This window comes from Anguilla anguilla, chromosome 9, assembly GCF_013347855.1.
Source record: "Anguilla anguilla isolate fAngAng1 chromosome 9, fAngAng1.pri, whole genome shotgun sequence".
Classification (NCBI taxonomy): domain Eukaryota; kingdom Metazoa; phylum Chordata; class Actinopteri; order Anguilliformes; family Anguillidae; genus Anguilla; species Anguilla anguilla.
Genome location: NC_049209.1, coordinates 7,774,015 through 7,793,069, shown reverse-complemented (window position 1 = coordinate 7,793,069; position 19,055 = coordinate 7,774,015). Strand labels below are relative to the sequence as shown.

General features: G+C 37.4%; 1 protein-coding gene across 2 annotated transcripts; it reads right to left on the bottom strand.

Annotated features, from left to right (window-relative positions):
• Nucleotides 1-1,159: 1,159 nt before the first annotated feature.
• On the bottom strand, nucleotides 1,160-10,586 carry LOC118234885 (LIM/homeobox protein Lhx1-like). 2 transcript variants are annotated; one of them, XM_035431722.1, is made up of 5 exons: nucleotides 9,573-10,586; nucleotides 7,352-7,575; nucleotides 6,106-6,380; nucleotides 4,483-4,648; nucleotides 1,160-3,288 (listed from the first exon to the last, which is right to left on the bottom strand). In XM_035431722.1, the coding sequence occupies exons 1-5, from the start codon at nucleotides 9,740-9,742 to the stop codon at nucleotides 2,909-2,911; spliced, it is 1,215 nt and encodes a 404-aa protein (XP_035287613.1). In that variant the 5' UTR covers nucleotides 9,743-10,586; the 3' UTR covers nucleotides 1,160-2,908. The 2 variants fall into 2 exon arrangements, with proteins under 2 accessions (XP_035287613.1, XP_035287614.1); XM_035431723.1 differs by having other exon boundaries at nucleotides 6,106-6,347.
• Between the last annotated feature and the right edge of the window lie 8,469 nt (nucleotides 10,587-19,055).

Here is a 19,055-nt window from a genome sequence, read left to right as displayed (position 1 = left end):
CTTGAACGAGTGAGAAATTCAAACAATTCCCAATACACACTTTAACACAACATCCTGAATGTGTTGTCATCTGCTCAGAAGTAAAGTGGTTGTCTGGTAATAGCAATGTTCCTGGTTCGATTCCTAGCCCCTCTGGGCAAAAGGGTCAAAGTGTCCTTGACCAAGACACCTAATCCCCAATTGCCCCCGATGAACTGAAGAATGCTTTGTAATAATCTTCTAAGAATGCTGTGTCAAAACTTTTCAAGATTGTTTATAGAAAACGTTATAGAAAAAGATGTTCTGGGAACATTTAAAAAACATATGGCAAAAAAAAAAATGCCCCTAGAACATTCCAAGTTAATGTTTCCATAATACTAATAATACTTCCAACCAATCAGGAACATTCTTGGAACTTAAAATTGTTAGCTGGGATGTGAGTAGTTTCCGTTTGTGATCTAGAGAAGCTGGAACTTATTTCTACTGCATTTTCCCATAATAGAGTGCATATTTTACTGTTACAGTTATATCACCAGGGACAGCCTGAAGTCTGTCAGTAGGATGGTCTACTTCCTTGTTAGTCCAATAAATGTAGTGTGATAAACCAAATCCTTGATTAAAACAGGAAGAAATCCCCCATGACCTTCCCACTCTAAGCTTAATGTATACATAATATCCCAGTGGTATCAAAATGAAAAGTACTTTGCCTTTCACCAGATAAACTGTTTATTTCAAATGACAACCAACCTCATATTGTTGAAAAATAAAAAAATAAAAAAACACATTTGTTGTTGAAATTATAGACAAACCCACAAGTTAGATAGAATAGAGGTGTGTGTGACATATTTTTAACTGTAACAAAACATAGGTAAAACTATTGAAGAACTTAAGTACATAGTTGTGATTCAAATTCCCATCACACATTGTATTTGCTCTGTTGTCTCAGTGCTGCTTTTTTGGAGATGAAAGACTCTTACTTAAATTGCTGTAGTTCTGAGTGGATGTAAAGTTAATGCAGTGATAAGTGTAGAAATCGATGTAATCATGTGGAGACCAGACTAATATTTCAACAACACAACTAAAAAAAGCATAAACACTGAATGCAGCAGTCTCCTCATCATGCATGAAGGAAAGGCGTGAACAGCATAGCAGCCTAAACAATAAAAGTCTCTACTATTAATTTATTTATCTTTTCAAATTTTATTAAAAACTCACAAATTTTTCAACATGTTGTACTTATACAGTGAATGGTCTAATATGCACTGGAGGTCACATAAGCTTAGGTTTATTAGAACAATAAAAGACATACCATGAGGGGTTTGATATTTAAAGAACATAGCAGCTGCTGGCTGCATATTTGACCATCAATGTTTAATAAGTTTGAATTTTCATTTAAAGACACAAAAATAAAGCCTGTTGGTCTAAGTATGTTACATTAACAATTTGTATGAACGTTCCTCATCAGGCTAAAAAATTAAGAAGTGAATACTTCTTATCTTTTTTGAACACACTTACACTTTGTTTGAACATGTTCAGCAGTTAATGGTGCAAAGCACGTTTACAGTATTTGTGCTATATTTTTATTTGGCAACTGACTACTTTTGTTTTTTTTAATTTTTACAATTTTTTGTAAACACCATCTTGTACAAACTAGCACAGTGAACCACGACCCCAGCAAACTTTTTTTTCATCATACAATATAAATAAAATTAATACAAAAGTTTGGTTGGTTGCTTGAAACATTTTTTTATCTGGATCAAGAGGTTCTAAAACAGAGTTGATATTTAAACTCCTGAATGAAATATATTACGTAAACAGTTGACTGTTCTAAGTTCCTCACAGACCCTTGTTCGTGTATTTTTAGAAGGTAGACTTCATTTAACATTTCAAGTTCTTTTCCAATAAATAAAGGGTTTACAATCCATATAGTGTTTTTAAAGTTTGCCTTTTGAAGGCCAACTTCTTGGAATTTGGCAGAAATCTTGAAAAAAAAATGAGGAAAATACCAAAACAAACAAAAAAAAAAAACCCAGCAAAGTCCAGATAGAAAACAATTCCCCCAGCCTTCAGAAATGCGCATTGAGTCAAAGAGGTCTTTAAGCGTCAATATGGCAGAGCCCGTGGAGGTGAAAGAGGTCGCTGATACAGAGTACAAACATGTGAACTTGAAGCCTTTAAAATTCCTGGAGCCAGTATTACAGACTAACTGTCCCAAGGCAATAATCAGTTTATCCGTCAATATAATCCTTGTGTTGTGAACTCTGGGTAAAAAAGACAGACCTAGAATATTTGTATATTATACATCCTGTTATTTGAGAGACTAACAAAATAGCAAAGCTCTGTAATACAGAAAATGGGTAACACTTTCTCAAAATTAGTTCTTGGAATTTAAACTAGTTCCTGGAATATAATGATTTTAAAGCACATTTCAGTTAGATTGAATCATGGTCTAAGTATTTTGTCTATAAAACTTGTCAGTTTACTTGACAGTTGCTAATGTTCACATGTTTCATAGATAGAATTTCAGTGTGACTGCTTTCCCTAATCATGCATTGAATACTTCTGAAGGGGGCATTGCTCTGCTCATTTCAATACAAAGCATGTGATTAGTCAGCAATCACGTCCAGTTCCTTACATGGTTGGTGCTGTTGGTATTATTTTGTTTTGGAAAAAAATAAAAATAAAAAGTCAACGTAGTGTATAAAGGTAAATGTTTACAGCATGTCCATTGTCGCTGCTTTTTCATATATATATATATATATGTATATATATTTCTTAATCACCCCAACAAAATCACACCAGGGAAGGGGTGAATAAATAAATAAATAAATAGAAATAACGAAAATGGCGTAGCTTCTGTCCCACTTCTTTTCATCCGTCACAAGTTCCTTTCCCCTCCAGCGCACCGCTTGTCCCCATTATTCTCTGGCTACCAAACGGTGCCTTCGTTCAGTTCGGACGGGGGGTGAGACAGGTGGTTGTTGTATCCGTTGCCGTTTAGGGAGAGTGAGGTAAAGGGCGGGCTGGGGCCGAACACCTCCGAGGAGATGCCGTGGAGGGGGCCCGGGACCCCGGGCTCCGGGCTGGGCGAGTCGCCCGGGTGGTGGGACAGGATGTCGGAGAACCGCTGCACCTCGCTGGACGGGTGGTGCCCGGGGAGGGGATGGTCCATGCCCCCGAGGGGGGTGCCCGCGGGCCCGGAGGAGGGCACGAAGGCGAGGTCCACTGGGGTCTGTGCCTGCGATGATGGGGGACCTTGTGGGAAGTAGTCATAGTTTCCTCCCGGACCGAAGTATTCGCTTTGATAATCTGCAGATGAAGAAGGAGACGAGGGACTGTGTTAAATATACTGAGAATCTCAAAAACGCATCATATATTGAATATCCTGTTGTTCAACCAAGATCCAATACAGAAGCAGGCTACCTGTTATGACAGCGGACACACCAGCTTAACTCGTACTTTCAAATGTGCGGACAGAACTATTTTTAAGAAATCAATTTGTGAGGTTAGAATCTTGCCTGTAGTTTGTCCTCCCGATAAATATATCAGCTTGATGAATTATGATCTAGTCCTCAGTAAAGCAATGTCTATTTTTGGTCAACTATTTAATATATACTGTGTTTTCACACATTGAAATACAAGTTTTGTTTCTAACCAGTTTACAGAATCAGCAAGCAATCCTGAGTTGCTCTGTGACTTATACACTTCTGTTCAACTGCACTAATGGACGTAACGGGGCAATAAAATCCCGTTACGTCCATCAATGCATCAAAACAAAAAAGTTAGTCCCCCCCAACAGAAAACGCTGACAATCTCTGAAGAATATCAAAAACAATTTCTATGTACGATAGTAGCCATTATTTAAATATTGGCTACGGCTTTAAATATTGCATTTGTGTGTTTAATTTGATGTTTTTCGATAAAAATGACCTTAACAGCACTGATGTTCTAGCTTCGACTTTGCTATTATCCTAAATTATTATATAATAAAATACCATTTTAAAATTTGTTTTCCGTCAACAGCGGTAAGGTCTTCGAAATAGTACGTAACAATGAAAAATAAGACATTTGATGTGTTACACAAAAGACGCAATTATATTGCAAAACTGCGTAGACAATTGTTTCCGTTCTTTCAGGTTGTGATGAGAGATGTCGCTACATGATTTTGGGGTGATTAATTCAATTAACTGCAATTTACACCTTGCTAACACAGGAAGGGGTTACGGCTTTCGTCGTCGAATACGGTTTTCTTCATATTACCAAACTGAAATAAATGAAACACAATGTACTGGGACCGAGTAGTCCTACATGGATATATTTTGTGATGGTTAAACCGAGCTCCAACCGCTTTGGTCTTTGACAGAATCTTCATTTCGGTCTTCAAAGGTGTCCTGGGGCAGCTCAGCAAATGTTCTCACCCCTTCGCTAACACACTTTAATTATTCAACATTTCATACAAATGTGTGAAAAAGATACACCAAAGTAAACACAGAAGCCTCCTACCCCCATAGTATGAGAAATGTCCATTCGGGATCAGTTCCCCGGGTTCGAGTCGATCCACGAGCGTTCTCATTCTCCTCGGGCTTCGGAAAAACGCGTGTCTCCTTGCACCCAGCGCACTCAGCTGCTTCATTCGTCTTTCTTTGGATCGCCGGTTCTGGAACCACACCTGCAAAACATAAATTCAAGATATAAATAGGCCTACTCCTTTTCCTACTCAATGCAAAAAAAGTGATTTTTCTATTTAATTTTAGTCCTCCATTCTCGCCAGTTGTCGAGGCAATAGCACGGACTTAATATCTCAAATTAATACTTAATAAGAGGGTTGTAACCGATATAGGCTATTACCGGTCGTGTAGTGTTATCATTTCATAATCTGTACATTCGTAGTTTAAATCCCTGTCATAATTATGCTGGACCAGTCCTCTCTCAAATATCTAACACCGGGGTTCATTAATCTCGCGACAAATTTCGCACATCCGTTCCTTTCCAAATGCAATAGTGCTTTTATAGTTTGTTTTTCTAACGGCTACTTATAAAGCAACGGTAGCTATTTCTATTATGATGGATTTACCCTTGGTCTTCTCTCCAGACATGTGGGCAAATTCAACATATATCAAAAAAGTAAGCGCGCAATCGCACCCGAAATTATCAGTTGGTGATATTTTTACATGACATAGTCGATGGCTTTTGTACAAATCTGAAATTTTCTGATTATTATTATCATGATTAATATTATTATTATTATTATTAAGGTATGAAGTCCTCGTATATAAACTAAGCTAGTGCGCTCATGTTATCCTTTAATATAAAAATTACTTATCCTTTTCAATTTTACTAGACTGGCGAAAGTGTAGTCTCAAAACGTGACGGTCCGTATATTGCCAAGACTCCATATGCGTCTCAAGCCTGTTGGCATATCATTCTATCATATCAGTCATTTCTGCCCATCAAGAGTGGGTCTGGGATAAGGAAATAATAGCAATCATATTACAATGTGAGAATAAGACACCTTTGATCACAACCATGTACTTATAAGATAAAAGTTAATGCATACAAATCGAAAAAGTCTTCAAGGGGCATATAGCAAAACATGTCTGTTTGTCAGTGCGGCGATGCACGACAGTGCGCCCCGCGCCCCGCGCCCCGCGGGGGCCTGCGCCGAAGGACACTCCTTATGTTCCCGTCGCTCTCTGTCAGTGTGTGTTTTAATTGAAAAAAGCTTGCATTCATTATTTGCTTTAACGTATACAGAAATTGCGTACAGTAGCCTAAATATTTTTTTTCTTAATTCAACTAGAATCTATGTCCAGAACGGATACAGTGTACAATATCGGATTTGATTTAACACAGTTTTTTTTTCTGTATCGCATTTTACTGACTCAACAGTACCTTGCACAACGGAAAAAGAGTAGAAATTATCTTGCACGACTAATGGATTTATGTCGTAAAATTGGTTGGTACCTACCAATGAACCACTTTATGAAGGTTATATTTTCTGTCGTATTTGTAAGTGTTTTAATATGTTTCCCATCCTTTTTAAATAGCTAATTGTTTATTTTACATATGAAGATACATTTGCCTTTCAGACACATTGATGGTTCTCAAAGCATAAAACAGCCTAACCTGAATGACACGCATGTTGAGCCCAGTTTCTTGCGCGAGCTGCTCCCTGATGTGTCGCGTGGGTTTCGGGGTTGCCGCGAAAGCTGCTTTTAGGGTCTCAAGTTGCTTGGCCTTTATGGTAGTCCGCGGTCCACGTCGTTTTCCTCCAAGGTTCTGGTCGTCGTTTTCATTGTTAGTCGTTTCTTTGTCCGATAGATGTCCGGTCTCCGAGTCTTTACAATCGTCCTGCGGGTCTTGGGAATCTGGAGACAAACTTGGATCACTGCACGCGGTAACTGTTGAAAAACAGATACGCGTCGAATTTAAATTTAATTTAGTCTTCAAAGTGAAAAAGTGCATAGCCTTTACACTTTTAAGACTGAAGGAAACAATAGCCAAATTTTAAAAATAATAATAATAATAATAAAAAACTAAATATAAGTGGTATAAATGAGGTTTTTGCATTTTTTATATGAATTAATGTTATTTTGGTTTAATTTAAAACGAAGTATAATGATGTATTGTTTTAATATGCAGCTAATTTGTTATTATTATCATTATTATTATCATTATTATTTATTTTTTACTGTTGTTAATAATATTATTATTAGGCTACTGTTGTTGTTGTTGTTGTTGTTGTTGTTGTTGTTGTTGTTAATAATAATAATAATAATAATAATAATAATAATAATACGATTTAGCATTATACTTAATATTTAACCTAGGGCCTACAAACATGACGGAATACAGGAAATGTTAAAAATGGTTCTCATTTACAAGTAAGGTTTCCTTATATTTCAGTGATTTTATCACAACAGAAATGTGTCAGCGAACTCTTCGGTACGTATGGGTCCCTAGAATGCAGTCTCCAATAAAATAATCGTTGGCAAAAAACGTTTTAGCACCATATTCCTATTCTATTTCCCACGGTTGCAATGGTGTTCAAATAAAATACATTTTACCTATAGGCGTTGAAGCAGGCCTGCTATTAATTTGACTAAATACATATAGAAGTACCGATATCAAAATATCACACAATAGTTTTTAGTAATTAAGTATTTAAGGGTGTTTTGTGTTCACCAAAATAATAACACGGAAGTATTAATTGACCATTTTACGCTTAAATGGTTCATACAATAGCAGGACACATGCAGTTGTATTAAATGCAATATGTTGTTTTTAATCTGCTGATGAATAGTCTGCACTGTGATCCGTGACATAAGTGAATTATAGTAATTCGAAGATTTAAGACAAATGCATGTCTTACCGGAAAGAAGGTTGGTGTCCCCTCTTGTGCTGCTGGCCAGGTAATCTTCTTTACAAACAAATTTATTTTCATCTATGATGTACAGTTCTTCCCCGGTGGAAAGCTGTTTGTTACACATCATGCACGTGAAACAGTTCAAATGGAACACTTTGCTCCTTGCCCTTCGAACCAGGTCATTCGGCGAGATCCCCTGAGCACAGCCGGCGCACTTCGTACCAAATCGCCTACAAATCAAAAGAGGGAAAGCCACCATCAGGAACAAAGCAAGCAATGGCTAAATCGGCAAAGTGTATAGCAGACTTTAATACTGAAAGTAAAGGTACCTTTTTAAAACAAAAGCAATGCAAGAAAATAGAATATTCTGGTGCTGTTGTGCACCAGCTTTTGTTCAAGCAATTTCAATGTGGATGTATTGTGTTGACGTATAGCCATTTAATTCTGTACGGCACTGAATTTAACTGTTGGACGTTCTATGCGAGATATTGGCATTTAACGTCCATGCTATACTATTTAAATATGTATATTGTTATTTTCGCATGCATTCAGTTGAAAAATAACTGCAATGAATATAGCTATAGTTATATGGCCCAACGTGTAATTACAGCACCACTGACATGTTTCAAAAACAAGGTTTGTTTTCAAGGAGGTTATGAGCAATAATTTAAACCTAGATCATAATAAGCAGAGAAAGGCCTAGTTAAATATTATGGGTGGTCTGGAGTGTGTTTAAAATAGACTACCCTCGTATTCAGACAGGTACACATGTTCAATTCCTGCTTATCATTCACAGGTATCGCTCGTGATTTAAAACACGTTCGTGATACGTCTAAAATTGTTAATTGTATATTTACAACTAGGCTAATTGAACTAATGTTAGTAATGTACTTTTTTTTAAGACCAAATGCGACAATGGCAGCAAGTGCAACAAAAAGCATCATTATAACGGTGAATTCACATAAATTATGTGTATTCAAACTGCATACAATTGTGTGTTGACCGTAAGTCTGTGGTTTCCTTGTCTACGGGTTTCCTCTTTAAGCTAGTTTATTATTCAAATCCACTTATCGCATCATAACTCGAACCGCGGCAAACACGCGGTCTACTTGCCCCTGGGGCGGGTAACACTTCCTATTGGAACCTTGGCAGTCAACCTCTGATCTCTGTGGCACGACTGGCTGCCATTTATGGTAAACAAAGGGCGATTTCCTTACAGCTTTCACTGAATACCATAGGGCGCAGACCTGTAATAATATCTGATCCCACCTTAGCATAACAATAAAAAACGAATACGCACTAAATGTAGACTAACTTATTTACTAATAGGCCCGTATCAGTCCAAAAGCACACCCTTCCACGTCGAGTAGTAACGTAAGTGTGGCGTTACAGTTGTTCCTTACAGAGTGGCGGCTTGCAAATCTTAAAAATGTGACAAATTGAATGTAATAAAAATAGGATATTTAGTGGCCTATGTTAATTAAAAACACACATATCTAGAACTGTGAGGACAAATAATATGAAGATTAATGTCCATTATTTAGAAGTTATATAGTCCCTCAATATAAATCCTATAAAATATATTATTAAAAAATGCCAAATATTTGCAAATCATTGATAAGGAAATGCTGATAATCCAAACAATAGATGAATAATATGTAGCCTACATCCGAATTATGGTTTCACGTGTGATGAGGTGTATGCAACTATTACAACCTTCACTTCCATAGACTAGCCGATTCCACATATAATAAGAACCCTGGGCTATTTAAAATGACTGATTCTATAACGACAGAACTTACACCAAAATTACTTACTGCACAACTCTTAAATCATCAATGTAAATTATAAATATAAATAAATATTTTGAATTACATTTGTTTTCTTATTCAGATCTTACAAAGATTACATACATTACATACCAAGATTACTGGCTGCGTCACATAGTTTCAGTGTTTATGTTTTTTTATTTGTACATCTGGATATTTTGCGCACGAAGATCACTTAAACCCAACCTATGAAATCGATCTGTAAGTCATTAAATAACTAGACCGCCTTTCTCTACTCTTTGTGGGGTACTCGGAGTACGTGCACGGATATTTCAAGTCGTGAATACGTGATATTCGCTCCACAATGCCAAATAAAACCAATTTCCCCCCAAAAAATAATAATAATAAGCTAATCAAAATAATCATAATAGAAGAATTAGTCATTCTCGCATGCTTACCTAAAGAAGTCATTTTTGCAGTACAGTTTCCCTTCGCGAGAGAAACACTTCTCTGTTAAATTGCATTTGCAGTCGCAACACTGGACGCACTTGACGTGCCAGGCTCTGTCCAGAACGTTCAGGAGAAACCTGTCCAGTATGGGCCTCTCGCACGCCGCACAGTGAACCATCGTCTTTGGATCAGCCCCCACGATTCTAACGCTGTGTTCTTGCACCGCTGAGTTCTCTTCTTTTTCCGTGGATCTCCCTTCTTTTTTTCTCCAAGTGAAAAAAAAAAATATCTACGAAGTGAACTGCTGATTCATTGTCCTTTTTCCAGATCCCCCGTGTTGGATTTTGTTGAAAATTAAATGGAAATCAACAGTGCTTCGCCCTCTCTCTCCCTCTCTCCCCCCTTCTCTCTCTCTCTCTCTCTCTCTCGACGAGATCGGCGGCAAACAGATCCGTATAGCGTCCAAATCCAGGATAAAAGATGAATTCTTTCAGGTGTGAGGTAGCAGCACAGGTCGCAAAACCGTGGGCTTTTTTCGTTTAGTTTCCCCGAGGATGAAAAAAAATGCTGATTGAATGTATTATTTTGCCAGAAAACAAACAAACAAATCAACCAACAAAAAAGCCAATGTAAATCAAACGTCAATCACCAAAAAAAACCTTAGAAATTTGAAAGCCCCATATTATATTAGAACTGTTGTCATCAATGTGGAGTACTGCCAGACCGATTAATCCTCTAATAAATTTGTTTAGGGGCAAAACACAGCGAGACAAGCATGCCTACAAACACTGTTGTGGACTTCCTCATGACCGTTCCTCCACCCGCAATTTGTTGTTCATAAAAAATAATAAACCCAGCTGTTTAACGAAGAAGCATGTGCGTTTCCCTCCAGTTGTGTTGTTTTCTTCTGCGTGCGATGCGGTATTAGTGTGGAGATATTGCGTATGTCATGTTTTTGCAGGACTGATGCTCCTCGACCAGCTTTCACTATTCTGCATGTTCCTGAAAGCACACGAGCCAGCCTTATGCACAGCCTCGTGACGTCACCGGGACCCACAACCAATCAGCATTTTGTCATCCAAGTAACCATTACTATCTCCACCAAGCTCTACCTGACGCACTCCGTACTATGCATAGGGAACAGAACAAACCAATTGTCCAAGTATTAATAAAACTACATATAATAAATTCGCAGGAATTGTCATGTGAGTGGATACGGCTTAAGTCCACAGGCTTGTTCGTGGTAACTGAGATTATTTTATTGTCGAGGTATCAAGGTTCATTTGATCAGGCAGGTTATTTATAAAACCCTTCTGGATAGATTGTGCAGTCTTTATAACCATTTGGTCAGGAAGCGTAAGTATCTTGTAATTACTGTAATTGGCATAATATAAGCTAAGTTCTATTTCTTATAATAGCGAAAGGCAATTTGATATTAAGGAAAACTGATTTTGTTTTTCAATATGCTCCAGCCAGTGTGTGGAAATCTTGGAATTATTGATGCAGTTCGAGGTCTTAATTATTTTCTCAGGAGATCAAATTTGGAGGTAAGTGGGCCTACTCGTCTCGCAAACTTTCGGGTTTTTTTATTTTTTTACATTTTTTTAACTTTAACAGTTTCTTTTCCTCGTTTAATTGTTAGGCTATTTTTTTAAAAAGTAATTTAAAAAAAAAACCTTTCACGTCGATGAACGGAAGTAGGTGATATTCATGTCAGTGTTTAATCTTTGCCCCAGACTACCGGTGTTGATATATCAATGTTCGTAAGTGAGTTCATATTGTATATATTATCCTAATTTCACACACGTTACCGCAATCACTTTGTCAGTAAGACTGTTGCTTCGTTTAGTCCATTATGGAAGCGAGAACGTGAAAGACAATGACGCTTAAAAGTCCACGGGTGGTTAGATCACCTTGACACCTACAGGGCTAACTTTGACTCCCATTGAGTGTAGGCTCTAGGGCCGCTCAAGGCATTCATGTTAAAGTCACCAATGTGCATCTTGCGGGGTCATCTCGTTTTCGGTTAACGTTGTGCAGCCAGAGATTTTCTCAAGAAAGCAACAAATTCCAAGTTGTTTTCTTTTAGATGAAAATAATTTGGTCTTTTTTGATCAACAATCCATCAGTGTTTAAGTACTTTTTTATATGAGAATGCGGAATAAGTAAAACATCTAAATTACCTGGGGTTATTTAGCCTATAAAATCATAGCTTACATTTTTGTGAAAGATTTGCAATCGACTAAGATGTACATGACGTATTTAAGATGTGCACATTTTCGATTTTTATTTCAGATTTACAGCACAGATAAAATATTGATTGCTATAATAATCATAATGTTGGCAATGACCATGCTGTTAATGATAAAATAATTACATTAACATTATCTTTGTTAATAATATTTATATTAACGACAGAACCATAATAATAATCAACTAGAAACGAGAACTGATGATGATCTTTTTTTCAAAATTCGATATTTTGTAATTTCAGCAAAATCTAAATGTCAATAATAATAATAATAATAATAATAATAATAATAATAGCATCACTGTAACAGATGTTGTTATTATTATAACCAGAGGCACTGATGACAAAACAGCAGGGCTCCCATAAATATGTGGTCATGCAGAGGACCCCACAGGCAACAAATGTGGGCACACAAGAAAAGTTCAAGACATAGAGCTGGCAGTCAAACTTAACGCATACCGCAGGGTGACAAGGCATCTCGAAGTCACTCGTCTAGAGCTTATGGATAACCAGGGCCACAATTATTTACAGCATTTGTTCATATTGTCCTCCACCATTATATTCACGTTCGTGCACACACACACGCACACACACACACTCTCTCTCTCCCTCTCTCTCTCTCTCACACACACACACACACACTCTCTCTCTCTCACACACACACACACACACACACTGTTCCATCATAGCAATTTATATTCTGGCTGCATATACTGTGCAAACGCCCCAGTTGAAATTTGGAATCAATATCACGTTTCCTCGTGCATATGGGTCACTTCTCATGCAAAGTACACTAGCTGGCCTACAAGGCTAGGCAAAACACAGTGACAGCTGCCTTCGAGTGTCTGGGGAGCGCTTTCTTTGACTGGAAGACCCAGGATGACATGTGTTGTTCCGGGAAGAACAACAGATAAGAGATGAGCACACAACATCTTAGCGCCCCTGCATCTCTTTCTCTTCTCAGACCCCAACCCATTCCCAGCCTCTTACGTATCTGTTTGTACAGTGTGCGTGCTAGTGCCTTTTAATTAATTTGCTAAGCATCTGTTTATATTTCCACCAGCGTCGCAACGCCAAACCAGGAGCAAGCATGAGGGAGACAGAGAGAGAGAGAGAGAGCGAGCGAGCGAAAGAGAGAGAAAGAGAGAGAGAGAGAGAGAGGGGGGGGTGGGGGGGGGGGGGGGGGTGTGGGGGGTGGGCATGAGGGCTTTCCCAAAACGGAGTGTTGTTGTGCAGCAAATTCATTTGCCCCCGAACCTGAAACAAACTGAAATGAAACTGCACGCAGGTTCTTCAGTTCTTCATTGTTCTCCGTTGAGTTTGACATGAGTTCATATTAACAACCCCCCCAGCAACCTACCAATTAATGTTCCTTCTACTTAGATTAAAATGCGGCGATAATAATAATAATAATAATAATAATAATCGTGTATTATTATTATTATTATTATTATTATTATTATTATTATTATTATTATTATCATCGTTGCAACATTTTAGTCTAAGTAGAATAAAAACTTCATAGGTAGGTTGCTGGAGCATAATAATAATAATAATAATAATAATAATAATAATAATAATAATAAATACACGAATATTATTATTATTATTTTATTCATATTATCGTTATTATCATTATCCTTATTATTATCGTTATTATCGTTATTATTATGATTATTATTAATGACACTAATAATATGAACATAATGAATTTGAGATATATAAACATAGCACTGTCATCATGGCGGTCTGAAGTTATCATCAACTGAAGAGAACAGACTACGCTGATTATAGTTACAGACTGATCACGAAAAGCTTAAATGATGGAAAACACTTTACATTAGGCAATCCATCCTTCAGTTAAAATATCAATACAGGAAAACATTTATTAAACTTTCACTTTGGATGGTTATTCCTACCGACATGGTACCAAAATGTAGAACTGGCTAAAAAGTTATTAAATATGCCATACAAACACATTCTGTTTATCTAATAAGTAGTCTAATTACTAATAGTTAGGAATAATTGCTAATAAAGGCTTTGCTTTGCTTGGTACAGTTTCACGCGTTCAGTTTCCGACTGTTAGCCTATCCTTGGAAGTTGGAACAACAAGAAGCTCCAACTGTACAAGAGCTATCAATGGAAAAACGCACAATTCCAAGAAAATGAGGCGATGTAATTCACATCCGCTAAAAATGCTACACGTAAGCCATCTATTTTAAGTCGTTCTGAATTGCTCTTTCTTAATCGCTTGAAAGATTTAAATCATTTCAACCCAGAAAAGGTCATTGTATTGAATTACTGCAGTGGCCGAGTTATAGCACATGACTAAAATGTAGCCTATTTACGTCTTTTTATGACGATATTTTAATACATTAAACACGATTTTCACGGGTAAAATCTTTGTCTTCATCGTGTAGCATTAGTTAAATATAATACTGCCTTTTGTACCCCAGTTGAATGTCTTGCAGACGTCTTTATTAGGCTACTCATTGGATGGGAGTAGCCAGCTAATTTCTCCAGGGGAAAATGACACTTTCCAGTTATCAGAAGTTTAGGTTCAGTTTAAGTTCAACTCGCTAGCCCGCAAATGCACAGATGCGCGGGCTTCATACAGAACTACACCAAACCGTGTCTACATGATGTGACCCAGACCTGTCCATACAGCACGTGCATAAAATCGCATCGCGGTGCAGTTGATATATAACGCCGACACAGTCTAACGAATCCAGCCATCATATGCGGAAATCTGGAACATTGCGGACTGCGCAGGTACCGCCTAGTAGGCTACTACTACATTTTACGATCAGTAACCTGTATATTTTTAAAACAACATCTTCTGTATATATTTTGATTAGAGCCTCCTAAATCTGTATTGCGGATGCATGCACTAGGCCTACAGCAAAATGCGTGGAATTAACCATCGGTACCGTTATGCATGACATTAGACAAAATAATACAAAATAGTTAATAATACAAAATAAAAACTATACATTAAAACTCAAGGCAAAATGAGAACAAGAAAAAACTTCACAATTCAGACACTACTGGTGGACCCGCCCATACCTGACGTTTAGATCATTCCTCATATTATATATTATATACATATAATAATATTAGGTATACTGAGTAAGTAGCCGAAATGTATACTCGTGTAACAACTGTGTTAATGCTGTTTCATTGTTATTTATGGTGTATCAATAATGTCTAAATATGTATGAAATGCAGACGTAAAATCTGTGTCAGTGAAGCGTTTTGTTCGATTAATAGTCACTTAGAGAAAAAGGGTGAAGAAAAAGAAAAGCGGACAATTTCCATAATCTTGCCGCACATTTCAAAATTGTACAAATGCAAGTTTTCTTCAATATATTTATACTTCCGAAAATATATGACGTTTTACAGGCTATTATGACCTTAATCTCAAAGGTTTTGACAGCAGCACAGTCTGCGATCGGAAGCCGTACAGGCGCCTTGGCTCTTGTCATAAATAGAGAAGTATTACCCCTGAGTCGAACTTTGATCAGTTGAGTGCGAGCTCTCTCATTGAGTTAAGTCTCTAAGCACAGAGTTTGACCTTCTTCTGTTTGTGCTATGCGCTTGAAGTATTGATCAAGTTGTGAATCCCATTCACATACGCCAGTCCAAAAAGCTATTAATATTTAATTCCATACTCTATTTAAACCAATGCTTTACTCACTAGCAAAGACCCAAGAGACAGACCTATTAATGCAATATTTAGCTTGTCATTAATACCTCAAATACGCCTGGTTTCACAGACCACAAATCAAGACAATTGATGGAAATCAACATATCAGTTAATGTAAATAATCTGAAAAGTTTATGAATAAATGAAAATGTATGACAGAAGTATTTCCATATAAGGTTTATATATTTTTAGACTAGGTATTTTAATGGTAATTGCCTTCAATCTTTTTTTTTATGTGAACCCAATTTTGATGTGACACGAGACACAGATAGATGGGCCCACGTGTTTTCTTTTTCAGTTGGGCCGACTGATCGCGAATACCTCCCATTGTAAAGGTATGAAACAGGCCCACTCCTTCCACGAACTAATAATATGAATTATCATTGTCTTCCATGTTCCTCAAAGGAGAAATATATGAATAATACTTTAAACACGTGTGGGAAATTGACATAGAGTAGAGTGAAGAACTTTTTTTAACATTTTGTTTAGAGTAGGGTGAATTTCATTACTCATCTTATTAATGAATTCGTTCGTTAAATGCTTTCTTTTCTTGATCGGCTCGTTGCTTCAGTGTTACTTGATACGTATTTGCCCACCTGATTAATTACAACCGGAACCACTCAACCACACAGAATATGATCGTATCGCGCCACCGATATTCAGAGTAAAAAAAGATGCTGCTAATATTATGCCCGCTCCTGCAGCGAAACTATACTAAAGCAATTCGGATGTTTGCCGTTTAAACGGAAAACACCAAAAACCGGATCTTCAGAAACGGTAATTGTTTTTCAGCCGAAATATTAAATGTAAATTTTAAATAAACAAATTATGGATATATCCACGCAACTGAATGAATGCACTTTAAAGCCTGTAGGTGTTTTTCCTCGATTAGGCTACATAATCTGTCTATAACGTGAAAAGCAACGCTGCTAGGCCTACATTTTTTTTCTAGAAAATGACCTATTTGCGTTTATCAAAGGACAATCAGAATGTGGATTTCGAACACTAGTAGTGAACGGTGCGTAGTGATAGGCTACACTATGACTGCAAATACAAGACTGAACACTTGTGTCTTCGTACAGTTGACCAGAGCCTAGACCACCCAATGGCTATTGGGTAGAAATTGAAATTTCCTGTCCAGAGTAAGAGCTGTGACCAAGAGAATGATTTGATTTGCATTCAGAGCGTATTAAATTTGCGTAAATACATGGCAGTGCGTAGAAACGTGGGCAGGGATGTGCAGGGACCAGGCGTGGACATGCTTTCCGCCAAAGCGGCTGAAGAGGCGCTGTGGTTCTCTACACCGCTAGGTTGCCGTCAACAGTGTACCAAAACTGATTCGGAGTATGGCATCGCCGAAGCAGAACTGAAGAAACATTGTACATTTCACAAAAAAAGACGATTAACAAGTTGTCGAATCCACAAAATATCGACATTTGTCGTCAATGTTCCATGTTTGGAAACAAAAAAAAAAAAAAAAACTAGTGAAAACGCGGCGTGGATATGCATGAACATGGTGGGATATTGACATCAGCAAAAAACATTTTCTTAACTTTAAAACTGTTGTGGAGGAGGAAGAAATTCGATGGAATCTATAGATCTCCCTTCGCTCTCCATACAGCAGCAGTTTCTTCACTTGTCCAATTGACAATTAAATCCATAGTCACTCCCTCGAATTTATAAGATCGACAAATTAACGTCTTCATAAAGTTTAGGAAGGAACGTCGTTTGCAACCAGAATGGATGGAAAGTGAGTACAAACCAGGACACATGCCAGTCTTCCCAAATTGTCTTACTGTAATAATTTTCTCATCACTATAATTAAAATCCTAAAATCTGCAAAATAAAGTAATACACATTACACAATGTGGCTAAGCTATTGCGAGTGTAATCCAAGTGAAATGTAGGACCTTAGATTAGCAATTTTCCATCTAAATCGGCTAAACCGTTTAGAATAGAACCCCTTCCTATTAACACTGCTCTGAGACAGCGATGAGAAATTACTACAGTATCCCGTTGAGCGAGAATGGGAATTGGCATTCTATATGAGTTGTATAACAGTTGCTCTAGTTCAGATTAATGCGTTTATTCTGCAATTTCGGTGAACAGACCTGGATCACTAATGATTATAATGTAATGTCTGGTGATAAACACTCCGTGAGATATTATCGCATGGTGGTCAATGCACTAGGGGGTTGGCGAAGACGCTGAAATCGGCAGATAGTTACAAATCTGGCACGGATTTATTTGCATATAGGCCCTATGTATTTTTGCGTTAGATGGCCGACTATTTCCAGAAGAGCCATGTTCCCGAATCCCCTCTGATATCAATAACCCAAGAGGGTTTAAAACAAAGAGATAGATGCTTGGTGACAGTCAAGTTTCTTCTACGCATTCGTTGCGGACACAATTCTCGTTTACGAGTAGTATGGAGAAAAGCAGAACATTTACACATGCAACTCGCAGGCACAAATGCCTGTAAGCATGCAAACCAATCAAATTCAGACGATGGCAGCTTTACAAAATTAATCTTAACAACATGAGAATGGTTTTGATAAAACATTTTTATATATAAATTAAACGATAAAACTTGCTTTCTAAAGACATTGTAAACTATGTCCAACTGAAAACAGTTGGCGATTTGATTTGCAAATAGCCTACTAGTCTAAAATTCAACCAAAAGCCTTTATAAGATCATGGCGCTGTGCTTCTGCTTTCACCATTGTCAGGTCTCATTTTAATGCAATACTGTATTCTAATAAGTCAATATTACTTTGAGTGTGCCGGTGTGGCTTTGGCCTATGCGGTAAATAGCCTAACAGGCCTATATTGTTGCAAGAGCGTTACAGGAAAGCTAATTGAAAATTCAATTCTTAAAAAAAAAACACCTAATATTACAGGATGTTTTTGTTTAACTTATTTAAAAACTAAATATAAGGGTGCAGCAAAAGTCTCGAACGCAATGAGATCAAGAAGAGGAATTTTGCGGGCTATCAGGGAAAGAACGGCACAGTGAAAAGCGCTGCGATTGAAGTCTCCAATTTAGCCCACTTTAATGTTTAAATAAAACTGCTAAACCTACAAAAAAAAAGGCACACGAAATGATCTGCATTTTAACAAACCTGCTCCATCTCCAACTCCAGTTCAATTAAATTCTCATAACGTATAGCCTATATCATAACTACATAATGATGAGATGTAAAAAAAAAAGGTAAATTAACGAGGGAAATGACAATTGTGTGTTGACATCAACCTTTATCAGGCTGTCAACACGTTTTCGTCAAACTTGTGAAGAATGGGCTACAAGTGAGTGGAAAGTTGAGAGAGGCAGAGAGAGCGGTTCTAACTGACCAGGAGAGACGCATCACGGGCAATCCCTTCCCATTTGTCTTCATTGCCTTTTGTGGGCGCAAAGAGCAACCCTTGCATAAGGTAAGCCACCCTCAAAGCCAGAGCTTTATTTTATATCCTATAGATCAGGAGGCAGACAAAGCTTTATTTCCGTCTGGAGAGTTATATTTCACCCCGGCCGTA

Excerpts from the sequence above, each read along its gene's own strand:
- LOC118234885 (XM_035431722.1), bottom strand. The coding sequence starts at position 9,742 with ATGGTTCACTGTGCGGCGTGCGAGAGGCCCATACTGGACAGGTTTCTC. Across the intron at positions 7,576-9,572 it reads TGCAAAAATGACTTCTTTAG|GCGATTTGGTACGAAGTGCG; the intron begins GTAAGCATGCGA and ends TTTGATTTGTAG. Across the intron at positions 4,649-6,105 it reads TCAACATGCGTGTCATTCAG|GTGTGGTTCCAGAACCGGCG; the intron begins GTTAGGCTGTTT and ends TATGTTTTGCAG.